We start from the raw sequence: 22,765 nt of genomic DNA, 5'->3' as shown, positions 1-22,765 counted from the left end.
CTTGATGAAAAGGAGGTCCAGAGCACTCAGGACCACAGACTGGGGTGAAGGTTCACCTTCCAACAGGACAACGAACCTAAGTATACAGCCAAGACAACGCAGTAGTGGCTTCGAGACAAGATCTCTTGACAGACTTGAAAAGAGCTGTGCAGCAACGCTCCCCAGCCAACCTGACAGAGCTTGAGAGGATCTGCAGAAAAGAATGGGAGAAACTTCCCAAATACAGGTGTGCCAAGCTTGTAGTGTCATACCCGAGAAGACCCTAGGCTGTAATTGCTGCCAAAGGTTCTTCAAGAAAGTACTGAGTAAAGGGCCTGAATAATTATGTAAATGTGATATTTCAGTTTTTGCTTCGTCCTTATAGGGTATTGTGTGTAGATTGCTGAGGAATAAGGCTGTAATGTAACAAAATGTGGAAAAAGTGAAGGGGTCTGAATACTTTCTGAATGCACTGTACGTGTGCAATAGATAAAAAACAGGTGAGACAAATGCGTCAATCATTTTGAAAAAAAGTTGATATAATATAGGGAGAATGTTTTGAAAGGGCAGCCCCCTGTGAGCATGACACATTTTATAGAAAAGGTTATGTCTACTTTCTTGTTTGGGCCTCTTGGAGACAGAGTGTTGAGGGAATGTATCCAAAAGGACTCCAAACGGAAATCGTCAATGTTAAAGATTCTACAGACATGTTTTAACTGACTGATCGGGAGGCTTTTCTTTAGGAGGATTAGGGTGGAAACTACCACATCTTAGAAGCGTGTTTCGTTCTGTGGGCTTGCTGTATAGATCGGTGAGGAGTGTAATTTTCTTTGGTGATCTGAATGTCAAGGAAACTGACACTAGAGTAATCAAAGTACGTGGTGAAACGAAGATGATCATTTTACTTATTAAGAAACTCATGTAACATCTCAAGACTCCCATTAAATAATACCAATACATAATTTATATAACGTCGATATAGTTTGATCTTCAATAGAAAGGGATTTTGCTCAGGGTTGAGAATACAATCGTGTTCTATATGTCCCATAAAGATTGGCATAATTGGGGGCCATCGTACTCCCCATAGCAGTTCCTATTGTTGGTAGAAAAAAGTTACTTCTATACATAAAACTGCTATTTGTGAGTACCAACTTTGCTAGGTCTCTGATACATGAGGAGCTAGGCCCGAGGGTCCATAGGGCATTGTTCTAAAAAGAAGCTCAGAGCCTCTAGGCCACCTTGGGGGGGTATTGACAATCTTCGCTCTCGCACTAACTCTCTTTTATCCTGTCATCTTTTATCCTGGTGTCCCCCAGGGCTCGGTTCTAGGTCCTCTGCTCTTCTCTCTATACACCAAGTCACTCAGCTCTGTCATATCCTCACTGGTCTCTCTTATCATTGCTTGGCGGGTGACAACTACTTCTCCTTCACCTTCACCCCTTTTGACACCAAGGTGGCGACACGTGTCTCTGCGTGCCAGACAGATATCTCAGCTTGGATGTCAGCCCACCACCTAAAACTCAACCTCGACAAGAAGGCCTGTCTGCTCAAAGACATCTCCATCATGGTTGACAACTCCAGTGTCGCCCTGCCAGAGTGCAAAGAACTTTGTGTGACCCTGTCGTTTTCTGCAAAGATCAACTCAGTGACTCGCTCCTGTAGGTTCATGCTTTACAACATCCGTAGAGTAAGACCCCACCTCACACAGGGAGCGGCACTGCTCCTAATCGAGGCACTTGTCATCTCCCATCTGGACTACTGCAACTCACTGTTGGCTGGGCTCCCTGCTTGTGCCATCAAACCACTACAACTTATCCAGAACGCTGCAGCCCGCCTGGTTTTCAACCTTCCCAGGTTCTCCCATGTCAACCCGGTCCGCCGCACACTCGCATCCACTAAAATACCATGGTGCTTGCCTACGGAACAGCAAGAGGGACTGCCCCTCCCTACCTTCAGGCTATGCTCAAACCCTACACCCCAACCTGAGGACTCCGTTCTGCCACCTCTGGTCTCTTGACCCTCCCAACCCTACGGGAGAGCATCTCCCGCTTAGGCCAGTCCAAGTTATTCTCTGTCCTAGCACCCCAATGCTGGAACTGGTGAAATTGGAGGACGCGCAATTAAAATAAATAATCATAAAATTAATGGATATTAAACATTTAGGTACATACAGTGGGGAGAACAAGTATTTGGTACACTGCCAATTTTGCAGGTTTCCTACTTACAAAGCATGTAGAGGTCTGTACTTTTTATCATAGGTACACTTCAACTGTGAGAGACGGAATGATTTATATTCACATAAACAAATAATTGATTAAAATACACTGAAGGTCTACAGTAGTCTCAACAGCACTCTGTAGGTTGGCACCATGGTTTAGCCGGAGGACAGTTAGCTTCTGTTCTCCTCTGGGTACATTGACTACAATACAAAACCTAGGAGACTCATGGTTCTCACCCCCTCCCATAAACTTACACAGTAATTATGACAACCTCCGGAGGACGTCCTCCAACATATCAGAACTCTTCCAGCATGAACTGACATGTTGTCCACCCAATCAAAGGTTCAGATAATTAATCTAGTACTGAAAGCCTAAGCTACAGCTAGCTAGCACTGCAGTGCATAACATGTGGTGATTAGTTGACTCAAAGAGAGAGAAAGACCATAGTTGAACAGTTTTGAGCAAAATTAATTTCTTCCAAAATTAAGGAGAAGCAAGAGAGAGAGAGATTTGGTTGTATTTAAAAAAAAATGCAGCTAGCTAGTTTAGCCTACTCAAACACCCAGCTAGAACAGAGAGGGGTGCTATGTTAGCTAGCTATGGCTATCTAACACTGGAACTCCAAGTCAAAGTAAGCTTTTGATTTTATTATTTTATTGCCACCGGGGCACGCTGGTGTAACTGCTAAACTGCTTTCTGACTGTACTGTATGATTGTAGCCGGTTTAGTAACGCATTAGTTCTAGGTGACTATGACGTGACATCGATGTAGGCTGTGTATAGCGGTTAGTGGTCATGACATGAAGGTTTGGCTTCAAATTTTTTTTTGCCTGGTCATAGACAGCTGATGTGTTGTGTAGTGAAGTCCACAAGCGAAGAAAAGGTGGGAGGAGGAGAGCGCATACAGTAGATAGTTGCGCAAAGTGTTTTTATCTGGCTGTTATGAAAGTGAACTGTTTGCATGTGATCAGGGGTGTATTCATTCCGCCGATTCTGTTGAAAAACATTTCTTAAACAGAAACAAGCATAATCAAGTCACATTTGATTACTCAAAATTCTCTTGACCTGTCCACCTATGTACATTTTATTTCATAGGCCAGGTTGTAGCAACCTCAAGATGGGTACAAGGAAAGTTTGAGTATCATGCAGTAGCCTAAACCTATCGATGGTACATTGAGCTGGGTGAATGGAATATGAATGACAGTAATCTAATATGCTCCAATAGAAACAAGACGAAGCTCTTAAAAAGTATCATCCTCCCTCAATTTAAATGGCACCGACCGCCACTGCTCTAGATTATTTAGGTAGGTGCGTTTCACAGTGGTGTATGACCCGATGAAGATCCAACTTGGATCAAAATGTTATCTTTATTGTGCTCTGATTAAATCACCCTGGGACCATACCAGAGTTGCTGAGATTCCTTTTTTCTTCTATGGTAATAAAGGGCCACGCAAATCCAACACTACAGCAAAGTTTCATATAAAGCGATGTTTCAGGGACAATATGGTGCTGATTCATGCATGGGTAATGGTCTGGTAATAAAATAATCATACATGGGAAAAATTCCACTAATTGTTTGTTTCATTTTCCATTTTTGGTCAGCCAACCATTCTGGAGATTTTAGCACGTAACCTTAAGTTGCACAGTATAATTATTACTTGACTAGAGATTTTACAAGAAACACTTTAGAGAGCGGCCAAGTGAAACTAAAGTCATATCTTTTGAAATACTTATCATTACTTCTTATTTTTTATTTTATTGAACTTTAAAAAAAAAAACTTGGCAAGATAGTTAAGAACAAATTATTATTTACAATGACAGCCTACCAAAAGGCCTCCTGCGGGGATGGGGTCTGGGATTAAAAATAAATGTAATAAGACAAGAGAAACAAGATCACTACAAGAGAAACACAACACTACATAAAGAGATACCTAAGATGACAACATAGCATGGCAGCAACACATGGCAACACAGCATGGTAGCAACACAACATGGCAGCAGCACAACATGGTAGCAGCACAAAACAGAGTACAAACATTGTTGGGCACAGACAACAGCACAAGGGGCAAGAAGGTAGAGACAGGAATACATCATGCAAAGCAGCCACAACTGTCAGTAAGAGTGTCCATGATTGAGTCTTCCCTGCAGCGAACTGAAAAGAAGAGCGACCCAGGGATGTGTGGACTTTGGGGACCTTTAACAGAATGTGACTGGCAGAATGGGTGTTGTTTGTGGAGGATGATGGCTGCAGAAGATATCGCAGAAGGGGGGAGTGAGGCCTAAGAAGGTTTTATAAATAAGCAACAACCAGTGGGTCTTGCGACGGGTATATAGAGATGACCAGTTTACAGAAGAGTATAGAGTGCAATGATGTGCCCTATGAGGAGCATTGGTGGCAAATCTGATGGCCGAATGGTAAAGAACATCTAGCCGCTCGAGAGCACCCTTACCTGCCGATCTATAAATTACTCCATAGTCTAGCATGGGTAGGTTGGTCATCTGAATCAGGGTTCGTTTGGCACAAGGCTACCATCGATAGCTGGGGTAAAAGAGGAGTGATTACGATAGAGGAAACCAATTCTAGATTTAACTTTAGCCTGCAGCTTTGATATGTGCTGAGAGAAGGACAGCGTACCATCTTGCCATACTCCCAAGTACTTGTATGAGGTACCTCAAGCTCTAAACCCTCAGAGGTAGTAATCACACCTGTGGGGAGAGGGGCATTCGTCTTACCAAACCACATGACCTTTGTTTTGGAGGTGTTCAGAGCAAGGTTAAGGGCAGAGAAAGATTGTTGGACACTAAGAAAGCTTTGTTGTAGAGCGTTTAACACAAAATCTGGGGAGGGGCCTGCTGAGCATAAGACTGTATCATCTACATATAAATGGATGAGAGAGCTTCCTACTGCCTGAGCTATGTTGTTGATGTAAATTGAGAAGAGCGTGGGGCCTAGGATCGAGCCTTGGGGTACACCCTTGATGACAGGCAATGGCTGAGACAGCAGATGTTCTGACTTTATACACTGCACTCTTTGAGAGAGGTAGTTAGCAAACCAGGCCAAAGACCCCCCAGAGACACCAATACTCCTTAGCCGGCCCACAAGAATGGAATGGTCTACCGTATCAAATGCTTTGGCCAAGTCAATAAAAATAGCAGCACAACATTGCTTAGAATCAAGGGTAAGGATTCGGACTCAGTGACCGCCTGCAGGGAGAAACTTTGTAGAGGGGCAGGAGAAAAAGAGGGAGGAGCATCAGGGCTAGTTGCATTAGAAGGGGTGGGAGATGAGGAAATGTTGGACGGGCAATGAGGCATGGCTAAGTCAAAGAGCTCAGCCATGTGCTTCTTGTCAGTAACAACCACATCATAAACTTTAAGGGACATGGGCAGCTGTGAGGAGAAAGGCTTATTCTTCAGGTCTTTAACTGTTTTCCAGAACTTCTTGAGGTTAGATCCACAGAGAGAGAACTGCTGTTAGGGTCACTCTAGGAAAAGTCATTCAATTTCAAGTTGAAAAAATTTAATTTAGGGGGTTTTCTCTGCTGTTAAACATAGTGGCGGGTTATTTTTGACCCTTAAGACAACATAAGGGTTAAGGAAAATTATGAAACACAGAGAGCCTAAAGATAAATATTTACCAGTAAACTATTTTGGGGAAGCCTGGCTTCCCTTGGCATCCATGAATACAGGCCACAGATGGATATGAATTAATCTCTGAAACCACTCTCTACTGCTGCGCTACGATATAAGGATTGCAGCATGTGCTTTGTCAGTGACGTAGGGTTTAGACAGGAGTTGACGGACAGTCTGAAGACAGAATGAAATGATAGGAGGGACATCCCAGCTTCAAGTGGTTTCAGATTTCACATCCTGTCAGTCGGAACCAGTACCAGAACCACGCAGGTCCCCTAAACGAGGGACTTGACATCTCAGAGGTTTTAACCTGTCTCCTCCCCTTTATCTACACTGTCTGAAGTGGATTTAACAAGTGACATCAATAAGGGAATATAGCTTTCGCCTGGTCAGTCTGTCATGGAAACAGCAAGTGTTTCTAATGTTTTGTACACTCAGTGTACATACACACCAAAGGAGGCTGGTGGGAGAAACTATAGGAGGACTGTCTCATTGTATCGGCTGGAATTGAATAGATGGAGCGGAGTCAAACGTGGTTTTTGTATATGTTTGATGTGTTTGATACCGTTCCATTTATTCCATTCCAGCCATTACAATGAGCCTGTCCTCCTATAGCTCTTCCCACCAGCCTCCTCTGAAACACACAAACATACAGACACTAGCAGGGCACCTTGTGCTGTCTTACATGGGGTGTGGCTGAGTGTACCATCAAAGCGGGCCTGGTCATGAGAGTAGCTTTGACCCTGGTGAGAGCTAGGGTTCACACAGCAACGCTCTGTTGTTGGGTTGAAACATGCACCTAGACCATAAGGCTTCTCCCCAGGCATACTGGAGGCAGAGAGAGAGAGAGGCAGAGAGAGAGAGAGGCAGAGAAAGAGAGAGAGAGAGAGAAACATAATGTACACAAATACACATACAAGTTTTACCAAACTATATAATAGTTTTAAAAAATCATGTTAAAAAACATAATCCACCGTCATGTTTCTAACTATTCCACCACTCTTGTTCTACAGACAAAGGTTTACAATTAAAGTGCCCACTTTAATAATCACAGTATCAATGTGGGTGCTGGCCAGGCACGGCGCTACACCGGGGCTAAGGGGTGCTATAGCCACGTCACAAATCTGCATAGCCCCAGTTAAGCGTTTTAGTATTATTATTTTTTAAATAAAAACACATATGTAAGAGTTAATAACCAGCCATTCTGTTCCCAATCCGATCCCTGGCATCGTGCACGTGTGTGTAAGGGGTGTTCGCGCAGTTAGGCTACATTATGTGAGTGTTATGATCCCCAGTTTCTGTCTTGTGGTTTGTGTATTTGTATGAGTGTATTTTTGGAAATGGCTTCCTGGATTCCCCTAAGCAGCTGATTGGTCAGCCCCATTGCAGATTGAAGCTGACCCCGCCCCCTCGTCAGGATACACCTGTATCCCATTAGACTCCTTCTCCAGCTATATCAGCCAGTCTTCTGTTGCGCTGTAGAGAGTTATATCCTGGGTTGGTTGTTTCTCAGAAAGATGATGAGTATGTCCTATGTTGGTTTTCGCTGAGACAAGGTTTTGTGATGTATTTTGTAGCGGTCCTGCGGAGGTATGTTTATGTCCAAAGGACTGTTTTGATTATTGAACTTGTTTGTACTCTTCTGTTTCATTTGTTCCCAGGGTGGAAGGGGAAGGCACCTAGGGAGTGCTTAGGCAAGAGGCCTGCGGGCATACAAAAGCCGTGGTATTTACTGTCTATACACACCAGGTAAGACCTGGGCAGACCACCCCCTGTGTTTTGGTTAGCGCACCAGGTGGTGCTAAGATGGTAAGGTAGAGGGGGCTTTGACATTTGGTTCCGTTCAGCCCCTTTTCCCCAAAATTACCGTGTGACGGAATAAATTCCCAGTAAATGGTAAATTCTCTGCCTTTGTCATCCTTACTCGCACCTACAGTCCCATACCTCTTCCACTCCACGGGGAGTTGAGTTGTAGCAGGGTGTTGTGATCACTCTTCCTAGAGGGGTACGTAATTCGACTAGCTAGAAGTTAGCTCACCATCTCGCTCCGTTGCGATGGACCTTTTTCTGATCGAGAAGAGTACGGGTAGTAAATGACAATCCAGACCCTGTCACCGATGGGAGATAAGATGAGTGTTAGCACAACCACCGACCCCTCTGATTTAAGCCAGTCACCTGTTGAAGAACCAAGGCGCCCTCTTCAGCGTTATTCAGCCACAAAAGTTGGACAGCAGGATCGCTACATCAATCGTAGGTGGTATGAGGATTACTTTACGTATATCTGTCACACTGCCAGTAAACTCTACATGTGTGCGCAGTTTTTCCTGAATGCGGCGTGTAAAAACCTACCTAAGAAACATAATGGCAAACCCTTGATTTAGCAACCTTGCCAGCTTGTTCATACACGCAGAAAGAACCAAGGCACTGGATATCCAGAAGATAGTCTAATTTGCACTGGACCCCAGCACTCATGTCCTATAGAACACCAGTTGATGAGTAACTGAAAGGCCTATTTATTGACAGAGCGCACCTGTCTGGTGGTGGGTACATGACTCGATCGCGCTGATCTGGATGGAACAAGAAGACGCATGCATATTCTCGGCCTGAAAGTATTTTTGCAATTGAAATCTAATCGCTAAGATTGTGACAGCCATCTCGTTTTACACCGTGTGCACAGTGGACAGGCATAGCGTAAATGCACTTCTCGTTGTGGCTGCACTGTGGATATTATTCCATTCATGTCTGATGTGATAGACATTTAATGTTAATCCGTAACATTAGAACAATGCACACCAGGATGCGTGTATATCGTCGGCCTACAAGTTGTTTGCATAGAAATATAATCACTAAGATTGTGATATCCAGTTCGTTTTACAAGTATGCACAGTTAACAGGCATATCGAATCCCCGAGCTGACAAGGTAAACTGTTCCTAGGCCGTCAAATAAGAATGCGTTCTTAACCGACTTGCCTAGTTAAGGTAAAAAAAAAAAACATGCATAGGCTAAATGCATTGCACTTCTCTTTGTGGCTGCACTTTGAAAATGATTCATTTAATTTCTGATGTTGTGATAACCCTTTCATCCGAAACATTATTACCAATGCACAGTTTGATTATGCACTTGTCGAATTTTGGATGTATTGTTATTGCTGAAAGACCTTGCCTTTGCACATGAAATGTGTTTGTCATTGCCTTGTGGTCATGAAATATGTGTTTGTCATTGCCTTGTGGTCACTTGTATTAGGCTTATAGTTATTTGGTCAGTTCTTTGGCCAAATTCAATTGGAAACAATATATTTGAGGGAGAGTTAAAAAGTTTATTCCATCAAACTTCAAATTATTCGAATAATACGCAGAACAGAACAACCAGGTTGGGGGTCAGTGGCTAAAGCCCGCGAACAGGAATATTCCAAGTTCAGACAGAAGTCAGATCGCTATAATCGCCAGGAACTTTACTTTTGGTGTCAATTTTTTATTGTTGCACTACTGGTGCTACCCGTTGATGTTAGGTAGGCAGCTACAGTAGCTGAATGATAACATCTTCGGGTTTTGTTTCATAAAATACATTACATTTCATCTGGGTGCTTGCGTCACCTACTAACACCATGGTACTACTCGTAGCTCCTGTTCTTCTCTTTCTGAGAAAACAAAGGTATGTTGCAGTTACTGTTTGAATGTTGACGAGACAGGCATTGATGCGAGTAACCAGTCTTGTTCAGTACATGACAACGCATCCGGGTATCTCAAGCACCCCGGTAAAACACAAGAGTTGCAGTAATGAACATTTACCAACAGATGGCATCACTGTGCCATCTTACACCCATAACAGTTACCTCCTTTCTAGGCGTCCATAACGTGAAATAAAACATCCCAAGGTTAATGCTGTGGATATTGTTATAAGGGAGTGTGAGACTATTGAAACATGTGACTTTCAGTGTTTTATTGTTAATATATTTTAGTGCTAAAAAGTGTTGCTCTTGCTAGCTAGCATGCCTTTCTGTGACGCAGACGGTTAGCTGAGCTGGTGCTGCATTCTGGGAGGTGTAGTTTTGGGCCTATTAAGGTCTGAATGGGACAGACGATATCACTTTGTAGCTTGTTTTTGCAGTGTTGTATTTTGGTACTGTCAACACTGAAAGCACCGAGCAATGTATAGGGGATGTGAGACAGGATATGTGTTACCTTTTCTCCGTGCTCCTGTATGTAACAGTTGTTAAAGTACTGTGAATTTCATATTGTCATGTTGATTTGTTATTATGCATGCCTGGGAGTAGGGGAATGTGTACTTACGTTTTGCCCTTAGTGCTCAAATCACTTTGATGCACTGAGGTAGGCACGCTTTTTCTGTCTTCAGAAAAGTTTGATGTAAAGTCTGTGTTCATGAATATTGTTGTGTATTTAGAGGTTACTCATAAGTGGATGGTATTGTTAAGATCCACTTGTAATTGTACTTTTTAGGTTATCAACATTCTGAATTACACATGTGGTTAATAGCTAGCTAAGGTATTTGTGTGTGAACGATGGCTAGCTCCTTGAATGATCCCAGTCCCTTGTATTGTGCATCTGCTGTAGAAAGAGGCGACGATTCGCAGAACATGTGCTCTACAAATGTTTTACATTCTTTTGGATGCAGAGTGAATTCTGCTTATTAAAACTACCTGATCTGAAGTTCACGTCTATAGTCTCAATCAACCCCACAACGCGGTGCAGTACACCACCGGTTACATATGGAACAACTTGTCAGAGATGGTGCATTGGAGATTGATGTGTTCCTGTCCTGTCTTTTCACAATACTATTGCAGATCCACATAAGCCAAAAAGACAGCCGTGGTGTCACTTAATTTCTTGGTTCTCCTGTGGTAGGTAATAAAGACCGCTACATTTATATAAAATGTGCTGTGTCATATCTGCATTTATTGAAAACTAGAACTTCCTTAACTCTGAAGTCATGAAAATCAACTTTTCTTAGCACCCCACATATTGGTCAAGCTCCCCCTTAACACAGAGAGAGCAAGAATCCTGGTGACATGTCTGTTGGCAGACCATTCAATGCCTAGGCCAAAAGCATAAACCCACAAGGAAAATAAAGCAACGGATGCCACACCCATTGTTGCTTTTAGCTGTAGGACATCAAAATTATTTTAAAACCTGACTGAACCATTTCATTACCTTGAATAAAGAAAGTGAGACATGAGGTTCAGTATATGGTTCAAGGTAAAAGGCAACCTTACCAGTTTGGAGGATTCGGCGCAATTGCCCTGTGCTGAAAAACGTTCGACCCTGATGATGCACAGCAGCTTGCATTGAGAGGCTCTGGAGAGAGTGGTTCAGAATCGAAGCAGCAGCAGTGGCTTCGCTGGTCAAACTGGTGGTGTCCACAGCACCGGTGGTGACCAGACATTTTGGCCAGGACCTTCCTTCCTTGGCCATTTCCACAGCAAAGCTGGTGGTCTTCATCATAAAGGTCTGTGGGACAGGTAATAACAATTGAGTGCTTTAAACAGAATCTGATCAAGTGCTCAAGGTTGTCATTGTGAAGGGGAGTAAGTGAGCATAGATGTACAGACGGTGGCAAGTGAAATTCAAGGACTTTCGAGCACTAGTATGTCTTTTCAATGATCTGTTTAATAGTTCCCATCATGCAATGGTTTCTAGTAGCCACCAGATGACATATCACCACTAACTTACTATTCATCACTACCTTACAAGTTCTAATCCATGTGTTTCACTACTTCATTACTACACACAGGAGTGCTAAGTCAGTGATGAGGATGTTGACTGATTTCCTTGTATGAACTGTAACTAAGAAATATTTAAAGTTGCATGGTGCATTTATATTTTTGTTCAGTGTACGTCAGGGGTGTCAAAGTCAAATGGACGGAGGGCCAAATAAAAAAATCAGCTACAAGACGAGGGCCGGACTGTTCGAATGTTCATTGAACATTTTTTAAATGACGCATATAGTCTAGTGAACCTAATTGAACCTACTGAAAACCTAACAAATATATTACAATATGATCAGATAAATAAAGCAATATTTTCTTATGGCTCTGTCAGTAATCTTTAATTTTCAACAGACACAAAAGACAAATTTCCTTTATATAAATATCCCCATAACATGAACATTAAATGAAAGAAACCGGTATTCAAGGCACCATCAGTAGACTATATTTTCTATTTTAGCAAAAGTGGGCTAAATTTACTTCAAAGAAAAAACAATAATAGCAATTTTCTATCATCCACTCAACTGAAATATTTTTAAAATATAATTGGATTGAAATACAAAAAAATAAAGTGCAAAAATCTATTAATCAAAAACAACACTTTGTTTAAGGAGAAGTAACATGCAGTGAAAACAAATATTACATTTTAACTTTTAAACTTGAACTGAGTAAAAACTCTAAATATGTGATTGCACAGTAATGTTCACTTGTTTGAGGTTGAGGGTGATACTTGGTGGTGTCCCATCTTTTCCACAAGTTCATCAATGTTCGGGGTAAGGCTCTGAGCTGAAGAAATCCTCAGAATTGAGTGGAGGTGTTCAGCAGTAAGTCGACTTCTGTGTGATGTTTTGTTCAGGTTCATCAAAGAAAACAGTTGTTCACACAGGTATGTGCTGCCAAACATAGACAACGTTTGAGCAGCCTGGATGCGCAGCTGGGGCATTGTGCCGGGGAGGAAACGGGCGAACTCCGCAGCACCCACTGCCGCATATTTTGCCCTCAGTGCATCATTGCATTGGAGGTCAATCAACTCCATTTGGAGGTTTGGTGGTGAGCTTTCCACGTCAACAGCAAATGGGTTACCGAGCAGTTCCAACCTGCTTTTTTGTGCTTCAAAGTCAGCAAATCGGCGTCGAAAGTCAGCGGCAAGCATACCTATTTTATCAGCCAACTGTGTGCTCGGGAACGCACTGGTAGAGAGCTTCTCTTTCATGGTCTGGCAGCTGGGAAAGTGGCTCAAATTTTCTTTCCGCATCTGCGTCTCCCACAGAGTCAGTTTGGTTTTAAATGCCTTCACTGTACTGTACATATCAGAGATGACACGATCCCGACCCTGCAGCTGCAAGTTTATTGCATTCAGATGACTCGTAATGTCACACAGAAAAGCCATTTCACACAGAAACATTTCGTCTCGGAGTTGTGTTGTGTCTTTCCCTTTGCTGTCCAAGAACAGAAAAATCTCCTCACGAAGCTCGAAACATCTTTGAAGCACCTTTCCCTGGCTTAGCCATCGCACCTCTGTGTGATAAGGCAAATCACCATGCTCCGTTTCTAACTCCGTCAGAAATGCCTTGAACTGGCGGTGATTCAAACCTTTGGCTCTGATAAAGTTAACTGTGCGCGTGATGATGCTCATTACATGCTCCATTTTCAAGGCTTTACCGCACAACGCTTCCTGGTGTATGATACAATGATAAGCTGTCAGCTCACCTGTCGCGTTTTCCTCTTGCATCTTTTCCCGTATCTTCGCCACCAGTCCGCTCCTGTGTCCACACATCGCAGGTGCTCCGTCGGTTGTCAAACCCACGAGTTTTTCCCAAGGCAGCTCCATCTCATTTACACATCTTGACACCTCTTCATACAAATCATGCCCCGTAGTTGTGCCATGCATAGGACGTAAAGCCAAAAACTCCTCTGTCACGCTTAGGTTGGAGTCCACTCCGCGGATGAAAATTGACAACTGGGCAATGTCAGAAATGTCGGTGCTCTCATCCACAGCCAAGGAATATGCAATAAAATCTTTTCCCTTTTTCACAAGCTGCTCTTTTAGATTGATGGACAACTGGTCTACTCTCTCGGCAATGGTGTTTCTGCTCAGACTCACATTTAAAAAGAGTTGCCTTTTTTCTGGGCAAACTTCGTCACAAACTTTAATCATGCAGTTTTTGATGAAATCCCCCTCCGTAAATGGCCGGGCTGATTTAGCGATCTCTTCTGCCAAAATAAAACTGGCCTTTTGTAGCCTTTGTTCCATGTCCATATTCTTGTTTTTGTCCGCGTGTTTCGTTTCATAATGTCGTCTCAGATTATACTCTTTCAGTACCGCCACACTTTCTCCACACAGAAGACACACAGGTTTTCCAGCTACCTTCGTGAACATATACTCCGACTCCCACCTTGTTTGAAACCCCCGGTTCTCAGTATCCACCTTCCGTTTTGCCATTTTTGATGGGTATCTGAAAGTTAATTTTACTGTGATGCTGACGACTGCTGTGCCAATAAATATTGAAATGAAGCAGCCTACTGCTCGGTGCGTCACCTTTGCATTGTGGGAAATGTAGTATTGGTGCGTGTAAAAGATCTGCGGGCTGCCGGCTTGCTGCGGGCCGGTTCTAATAATAAATCAAGATCATCCCAGGGGCCGTAAAAAACCTTCTTGCGGGCCGGATGTGGCCCGCGGGCCTTGACTCTGACATATGTGGTGTACGTGATGATGATATAAAATGGTCTATTTAAATTCTTTATTTTTAGCAAAATGCTTGGTCCCACAGGCTGTCCCAACACATGACAAAGTGAATTCTGACAGTGTAACACACCCTTAGTTGACTCTAAAATGTTTTCTATACCCATTTGAAGAAACAAATGAATGTGTTTTAAGATTAAAGATTCTCTCAGGGGACCCTAGTTAAATTTTAGGAGACCCCAAGTTTGGGAACCACTGTACTACTAACCTCTCTCCCCGCTTGCTTCAATGCTTCCTCTCTTTTTGTATTTCCTTTCCATTTTTTTTAAACCTTTATTTAACTAGGCAAGTCAGTTAAGAACAAATTCTTATTTACAATGGCGGACAAACCTGGATGATGTTGGGCCAATTGTGCGCTGCCAGACCACGGAACACGTGAGGAAATAAAACTGGGTTGTCTGTCTGGAAATTAATTTGCAAGACCACATTTGTCATATCAACCTATTTGATCATTCTGTCTTCTAATTTTAATGAAATTACGTTTTCAAGTACTAACTTGAGAATGTCATTTTTTTTCATGCTTTTCCTACTTCAATTTCAGTGTGTCGAATTTAAATACCTGGTGCGAGCTCTGGGTGCAGGTGGGAAATTAGGTTGTCACAATGACTCGGCATGAGAGAATTGGGAAGTATCTCCCAAAAAGCTTTCGGACTAGACAGACCTCAATGGGGTGAGCCAAGTCTAAGATGCACACTGTGACACCGCCTATTTGCATTCCTTTTGATGTAGTTGTGTTATTCTTCCCAACGATGACAGAAAAGGCCTCAAGACCTGACACCACTGACCTTTTCCACAACACTTGGAATGGGGTTGGGTCCTGGTTAGGAGCTGAGAGTCACAGCACAGTTGGTTGAGTGGGTCATAGGCCTGACACCCACAGCAATCTGACACCAGCTGGCTCACATTAAGAGTCAGCTGACCTGCATCGGTTGAATCACAGATAAACACACACAATACCAATTCAAACTTGGGAGATGCTGAGAATGTTTTCAACCCAGTTACCAGAATTGAGTGAATAGATACAGTGGGATACTGCTAGAAAGTCATGTCTCCTCTCTCACCTTTACAACAGGAAGCCTGGATGAGGTTGAAGGCCCTGTTTCCACAGCAGGACAACCCCACCCCTTCATGTAGTACTTTCTCACAGCAAGTGTAATCTAGAACGTCATATTTCCTCTTGCTGCAGAGGTGATCTCTGGGAGACCTGAAAGGCAGCGTTTAATCTTCATGTCTAGAATGCATTTTCTATATCTATGTGCAGCATATATACTAGACAAAGAATGGAGTCGCAATGCTTACACATACAGTCACATCATGCTGCCACCTTAATTAAAGGTAGGATGAATTTGCCCCTAAACACTATCAGGTCAGTTTTTCATATCCCGCTTAAGATTTGAGCCCTAGGGCAACTTCTACCCAGAGCACAGATAATAAGGGTACTTGCTATACTCACGTGTCGTAGAACTTCCCAGCATGGGCAGAGACTGGAACTCCTAAAGGATTGACTTGCCCTGTGAAACATCCTCACATCAAGACAAAGCGCTGGCTACGTATTCTGTGAAAAGCTCTCTCTCAGGTCATGAGGAATAATTATTAATCTAAGTGTGGTATTTGCAAAACGCTCACAAAGAAAATATTGGAACTGTAAATCACTTTACAGTAAAAAAGTAAAGCAATGCAAAATGTATTGTTTAAAATCGCATTTTACAACTGCCGATACAGTGACTGAAGTTGAATAAGGTATTGTCAGGAAGCAACGGTATCTATAGCTCCAGTTAGCACTTCCTAAAGGTCTCTGCAGCTCCATATAAGTCATTTGAATTCAAAAACGTTAAAATCAGTCTTAATATCCCCATCACTCTATAAGCTACACAGCCAATAGTAGAGGTCGACCGATTATGATTTTTCAATACCGATTTATTGGAGGTCCAAAAAAAGCTGATACCGATTAATCGGGCAATTTTATATATATATATATATATATATATATATTTTTTAAAGTATATATACATATTTGTAATAATGACAATTACAACAACACTTATTTTAACTTAACATCAACAAACATCAATTTAGTCTCAAATAAATAGTGAAACATGTTCAATTTGTTTTAAATAATGCAAAAACAAAGTGTTGGAGAAGAAAGTAAAAGTGCAATATGTGCCATGTAAAAAAGCTAACGTTTAAGTTCCTTGCTCAGAACATGTGAAAGCTGGTGGTTCCTTTTAACAAAGAGTCTTCAATATTCCCAGGTAAGAAGTTTTAGGTTGTAGTTATTATAGGACTTTTTCTCTCTATACCATTTGCATTTCATATACCTTTGACTATTGGATGTTCTAATAGGTTTCTTTAGTATTGCCAGCCTAATCTCGCGAGTTGATAGGCTTGAAGTCATACACAGCGCAATGCTTGAAGCACAGCGAAGAGCTGCTGGCAAATGCAGGAAAGTGCTGTTTGAATTAATGCTTACGAGCTTGCTGTTGCCTACCACCGCTCAGTCAGACTGCGCTATCAAATCATAGACTTAATTATAATATAACACACAGAAATTACAAGCCTTAGGTCATTAATATGGTCAAAAATGGGAACTATAATTTCAAAAACAAAACGTTTATTCTTTCAGTGAAATACGGAACCGTTCTGTATTTTATCTAACGGGTGGCATCCATAAGTCTAAATATTGCTGTTACATTGCACAACCTTCAATGTTATGTCATAATTATGTACAATTCTGGCAAATTGATTACGGTCTTTGTTAGGAAGAAATGGTCTTCACACATTTCGCAACAAGCCAGGCGGCCCAAACTTCTGCATATACCCTGACTCTGCTTGCACAGAACGCAAGAGCAGTGACACAATTTTCCTAGTTAAAAGAAATTCATGTTAGCCGGCAATATTAACTAAATATGCAGGTTTAAAAATATATACTTATGTATTGATTTTAAGAAAGGCATGGATGTTTATGGTTAGGTACACATTGGTGCAACGACAGTGCTTTTTTCGCGAATGCGCTTGTTAAATCACCCGTTTGGCACCGCATCAATTATATATATATGCAACGCAGGACAAGCTAGATAAATGAGTAATATCATCAACCATGTGTAGTTAACTAGTGATTATGTTAAGGTTGATTGTTTTTTACAAGATAAGTTTAATGCTAGCTAGCACCTTACCTTGGCTCCTTGCTGCACTCGCATAACAGGTAGTCAGCCTGCCACGCAGTCTCCTTGTGGAGTGCAATGTAATCGGCCATGATCGGTGTCCAAAAATGATTACCGATTGTTATGAAAACTTGAAATCGTCCCTAATTAATCGGCCATTCCGATTTATTCGATTGACCTCTAGCCAGTAGTGTGCCCTAGAAGGCTATGCTGATCCAGTAATGATGACAACTAATTTCACTGATTTATCTACACTGAACAAAAATATAAAACACAACATGCAACAGTTTCAAAGATTTTTACTGAGTTATAGTTAGTATAAGGAAATGTAGTCAATTCAAATACAGAAATTAGGCCCTAATCTGTGGATTTCACACATGCATCTGTTGGTATTACTTTTTAAAAAGGGTATGGGCGTGGATCAGAAAACCCGTCCGTATCTGGTGTGACCACCATTTGTCTCATGCAGCGCAACATATCTCCTTCGCATAGAATTGATCACGCTGTTGTTTGTGGCCTGTGGAATGTTTTCCCACTCCTCTTCAACGGCTGTGCGAAGTTGCTCGATATTGGCGGGAACTTGAACACGCTGTCGCACACGTTGATCCAGAGCATCCCAACTGTGCTCAATAGGTGACATGTCTGGTGAGTATGCAGGCCATGGAAGAACTGGGACATTTTTTTGCTTCACGGAATTGTGTACAGATTCTTGCAACATGAGGCTGTGCATTATCATGCTGAAACATGAGGTGATGGTGGTGGATGAATGGGCCTCAGGATCTCGTCACAGAATGTCTGTGCATTCAAATTGCCATCAATAAAATGCAACTGTGTTCGTTGTTCGTAGCTTATGCCTGCCCATACCATATCCCCACCACCATGGGCACTCTGTTCCACAATGCTGATATTAGCAAACCGTTCACCCACACGATGCCATACACGCTGTCTGCCATCTGCCCTGTGAGGTTCCCAAGTGGCGCAGGGGTCTAAGGCACTGCATCTCAGTGCAAGAGGCGTCACTACAGTCCCTGGTTCAATTCCAGGCTGTATCACATCCGGCCTTGATTGGGAGTCCCATAGGGTGGTGCACAATGCCGTCCGAATTTGGTTGGGGTAGGCCATCATTGTAAATAAGAATTTGTTCTTGCCTAGATAAAGGATAAATGTAAAAAAAAGAAGAGCACGCAGATGAGTTTCCCTGAGACTGTCTCTGACAGCTTGTATAGAAATTCTTCAGTTGTGCAAACCCAGTTTCATCAGCTGTCTGGCTGGCTTCTCAAATTATCCCGCAGGTGAAGAAGCGGGATGTGGAGATCCTGGGCTGGCGGATCACAGACACATGGTCTGTGATTGTGAGGCCGGTTGGATGTACTGCAAATTCTTTAAAAACGACATTGGAGGTGGCTTATGGTAGTGAAATTAACATTCAATTATCTGGCAACAGCTCTGGTGGACATTCCTGCAATCAGCATGCCAATTGCACGTTTTAGAGAAATAAGCCTTATGTGCGTATGGAACATTTGAAGTATTTTATTTCAGCTTATGAAACATGGGACCAACATTTCATGTTGCGTTTTATATTTTTGTTCAGTATAGATTGCACATATCCCTAATAGGCTTCTAGACCAGAAAGCATGATTTGGCCACAGAGATTTGTTAGCGTATTGGATTTTTTTTATTTTATTGATCTGTTTGTCCGTGTCAGCAGATTAGGCTACTCTAATTTTTGACCTATTAACAAAATATATTCTGTCTCCAATCATATAAAGTGCAGTAGAATTGAATGAAATGTGTTTATAAAAGGGCATTCTTCCTGTGCAAAGAAATAATACACCGCTCAAAAAAAAATAAAAGGAACACTTAAACAGCACAATGTAACTCCAAGTCAATCACACTTCTGTGAAATCAAACTGTCCACTTAGGAAGCAACACTGATTGACAATAAATTTCACATGCTGTTGTGCAAATGGAATAATTTTTTATTTGCCAGAGAACACCAAGATTGGCAAATTCACCACTGGCGCCCTAGGCTCTTCACCGATGAAAGCAGGTTCACATTGAGCACATGTGACAGACGTGACAGTCTGGAGACACCGTGGAGAACGTTCTGCTGCCTGCAACATCCTCCAGCATGACCGGTTTGGCGGTGGGTCTGTCATGGTGTGGGGTGGCATTTCTTTGGGGGGCCGCACAGCCCTCCATGTGCTCGCCAGAGGTAGCCTGACTGCCATTAAGTAAAGGCCAGATTTGTGCAATATACGACTGATTGTTGTCCTATGGACAGAGTCTCCCACCTCAGCTGTAGATCTCTGCAGTTCATCCAGAGTGATCATGGGCCTCTTGGCTGCATCTCTGATCAGTCTTCTCCTTGTATGAGCTGAAAGTTTAGAGGGACGGCCAGGTCTTGGTAGATTTGCAGTGGTCTGATACTCCTTCCATTTCAATATTATCGCTTGCACAGTGCTCCTTGGGATGTTTAAAGCTTGGGAAATCTTTTTGTATCCAAATCCGGCTTTAAACTTCTTCACAACAGTATCTCGGACCTGCCTGGTGTGTTCCTTGTTCTTCATGATGCTCTCGGCGCTTTTAACGGACCTCTGAGACTATCACAGTGCAGGTGCATTTATACGGAGACTTGATTACACACAGGTGGATTGTATTTATCATCATTAGTCATTTAGGTCAACATTGGATCATTCAGAGATCCTCACTGAACTTCTGGAGAGAGTTTGCTGCACTGAAAGTAAAGGGGCTGAATAATTTTGCACGCCCAATTTTTCAGTTTTTGATTTGTTAAAAAAGTTTGAAATATCCAATAAATGTCGTTCCACTTCATGATTGTGTCCCACTTGTTGTTGATTCTTCACAAAAAAATACAGTTTTATATCTTTATGTTTGAAGCCTGAAATGTGGCAAAAGGTCGCAAAGTTCATGGGGGCCGAATACTTTCGCAAGGCACTGTATAAAAGGGGAAATATATCCCACCTCAATTGTCTTATCATTGCCTTGCCAAACAGTTGTAATGTTATGCGGCAATACCATTGCAAGCCTCTAAAAAACCCAACCCCTCGGCCAAGTTGTGGTAGGCGGAAATGGGTACAGTTTTATATCTTTATGTTTGAAGCCTGAAATGTGGCAAAAGGTCGCAAAGTTCAAGGGGGCCGAATACTTTCGCAAGGCACTGTATATATATACATACATACACACACACAGTTGAAGTCAAGACGTTTACATACACTTAGGTTGGTGTCATTAAAACTAGTTTTTCAACCACTCCACAAAGTTCTTGTTAATAAACAATAGTTTTGGCAAGTCGGTTAGCTTCTGGAAGGCTACCCAAAATGCTTGACCCAAGTTAAACAATTTAATGGCAATGCTAACAAATTCTAATTGAGTGTATGTAAACCTCTGACTCACTGGGAATGTGATGAAAGAAATCAAAGCTGAAATAAATCATTCTCTCTACTACTATTCTGACATTTCACATTCTTAAAATAGAGTGGTGATCCTAACTGACCTAAGACAGGGGATTTTTACTAGGATTAAATGTCAGGAATTGTGAAAAACTGAGTTTAAATGTATTTGGCTAAGGTGTATGTAAACTTCTGAGTTCAACTGTACATTAGTCACATTCCTCAAATCCCAAACCAGAATCAACCAGCCTCTTCCTAGAGTCAGACACTGAGGCCAAGCACAAGTCACACAGCATAATAAAAACAGCTACCCACTGTCTGACTCCTTTCCTGGAGACCCAAAAGCAGACATCCCTGGCCAGGGAAATTAAGTACAGAACAGTAGGAGACTGTATACATACAGTTGAAGTCGTAAGTTTACATACACCTTAGCCAAATACATTTAAACGTAATTATAAGTGAAATAATGTGTCTGTAAACAATTGTTGGACATATTACTTGTGTCATGCACAAAGTAGATGTCCTAACCAAATTCCCAAAACTATAGTTTGTTAACACAAAATTTGTAGAGTGGTTGAAAAACGATTTTTAATGACTCCAACCTAAGTGTATGTAAACTTCCGACTTCAACGGTATATAAACTGATCACATCGAGAGTAGTAGGCTCTTACATACGTCTGCAAACGCAAAGGTGGTTGGAATACTTGATATTGCGTTGAACATTGAAAAACTTGAAACACGCCGCCCATGAGCGGACGCATAAATACTTGGGATTCTATATGTCATTCTATGATTAGGCCCATAAAAAGGTCCCGTACCGGGAAGAAATGAATTCGTCCCTGATGATGCATAAATTCTCAGGCCCAACACCCCCAATAAACAATAATTCACAAGTTCCACTGTGGCTTATCGTAACCGAAGAGGAGCCCACGTTGCAATACTATCTCTGCTGTATACTGTACACACATCAATCTGAGAGGCAGAGTAGTAGCCCACATTACAATACTATCTCTGCTGTATACTGTACACACATCAATCTGAGAGGCAGAGTAGTAGCCCACATTACAATACTATCTCTGCTGTATACTGTACACACATCAATCTGAGAGGCAGAGTAGTAGCCCACATTACAATACTATCTCTGCTGTATACTGTACACACATCAATCTGAGAGGCAGAGTAGTAGCCCACACCTCTCAACAGCTGGCCCCATTTCCATCATACAAGCAGACGCAAGAGAAGATAGTGCTTTCCACTTACCATGAGCATTGTAGCAGGGTAGAGTCAGCAAAACTGTACAAAATCAAAAAGCAAATGTTAAAGAAAAGAAGTCTAGAGGTTCTACCCAAATTCTAGCGAATGTGCAGAGTTTGAAAGGGATGGTCACGTACCAAACATCAGAAGTGGAATTGTCATGGTGACTCTTTCAATAAAGCAGTCTCATTCATAGATGGAAAAACTAAGATGCACAGAGATAAGTAGTCTATTTCAGCCACACCTACAAGTACCACCCCTGACAACAATATCCAGTTGGCTAGCTTTCCCCAACATACCATAGTATGACCCAATCTCAGTCAATAATATGTTGTATGAGTCATTTTGTCTGGGACCTGCTTTTACAGTTGCAGATGGTGAAAATGTAAAGTGAAAATTACTGCATTAACAATTTCAACTAACTATTTTGTTAATTTCCGCCAAATTGTTACTCATGTCATAAAGGTGATTCTACAACTTCGGGCACTTTCAGAAGTTAAAACGTATTGATATACAATTTTACCAGTATTAAAATTGTATTTGATTTGTCTAGAACAATATCTGATAATAGCTGTGATTCAGGATTGTATATATTCTTGTATTTTTTCCCGGACAGCCAAAGACAAATGTCATTTCCATCA

At 41.9% G+C, this 22,765-nt stretch overlaps 1 protein-coding gene across 3 annotated transcripts in view; it reads right to left on the bottom strand.

The window, feature by feature from the left end:
- Positions 1 to 22,401, bottom strand: part of LOC110507416 (uncharacterized) — a 31,580-nt gene extending 9,179 nt beyond the window's left edge. For 2 of the 3 annotated variants that reach the window (XM_021587399.3, XM_090224306.1), the window contains exons 1-7: positions 22,262 to 22,397; positions 22,131 to 22,163; positions 15,750 to 15,807; positions 15,358 to 15,500; positions 15,082 to 15,216; positions 11,062 to 11,296; positions 6,516 to 6,658 (exon numbers count right to left, since the gene is read on the bottom strand). In XM_021587399.3, coding sequence (XP_021443074.3) covers positions 6,516 to 6,658; positions 11,062 to 11,296; positions 15,082 to 15,216; positions 15,358 to 15,500; positions 15,750 to 15,807; positions 22,131 to 22,163; positions 22,262 to 22,286 — 772 coding nt within the window. In that variant the 5' untranslated portion in view covers positions 22,287 to 22,397. Of the gene's footprint in view, positions 1 to 6,515; positions 6,659 to 11,061; positions 11,297 to 15,081; positions 15,217 to 15,357; positions 15,501 to 15,749; positions 15,808 to 22,130; positions 22,164 to 22,261 lie in introns of all 3 variants that reach the window. The other variant, XM_090224307.1, reaches the window with a different exon arrangement.
- Between the last annotated feature and the right edge of the window lie 364 nt (positions 22,402 to 22,765).

This window comes from Oncorhynchus mykiss, chromosome 27 (assembly GCF_057628025.1).
Source record: "Oncorhynchus mykiss isolate SJ-2025 chromosome 27, ASM5762802v1, whole genome shotgun sequence".
In the NCBI taxonomy this organism is placed as follows: Eukaryota; Metazoa; Chordata; class Actinopteri; order Salmoniformes; family Salmonidae; genus Oncorhynchus; species Oncorhynchus mykiss.
Note: the sequence above shows the minus strand (reverse complement) of the source record. Positions and strands in the feature narration are given on the sequence as shown.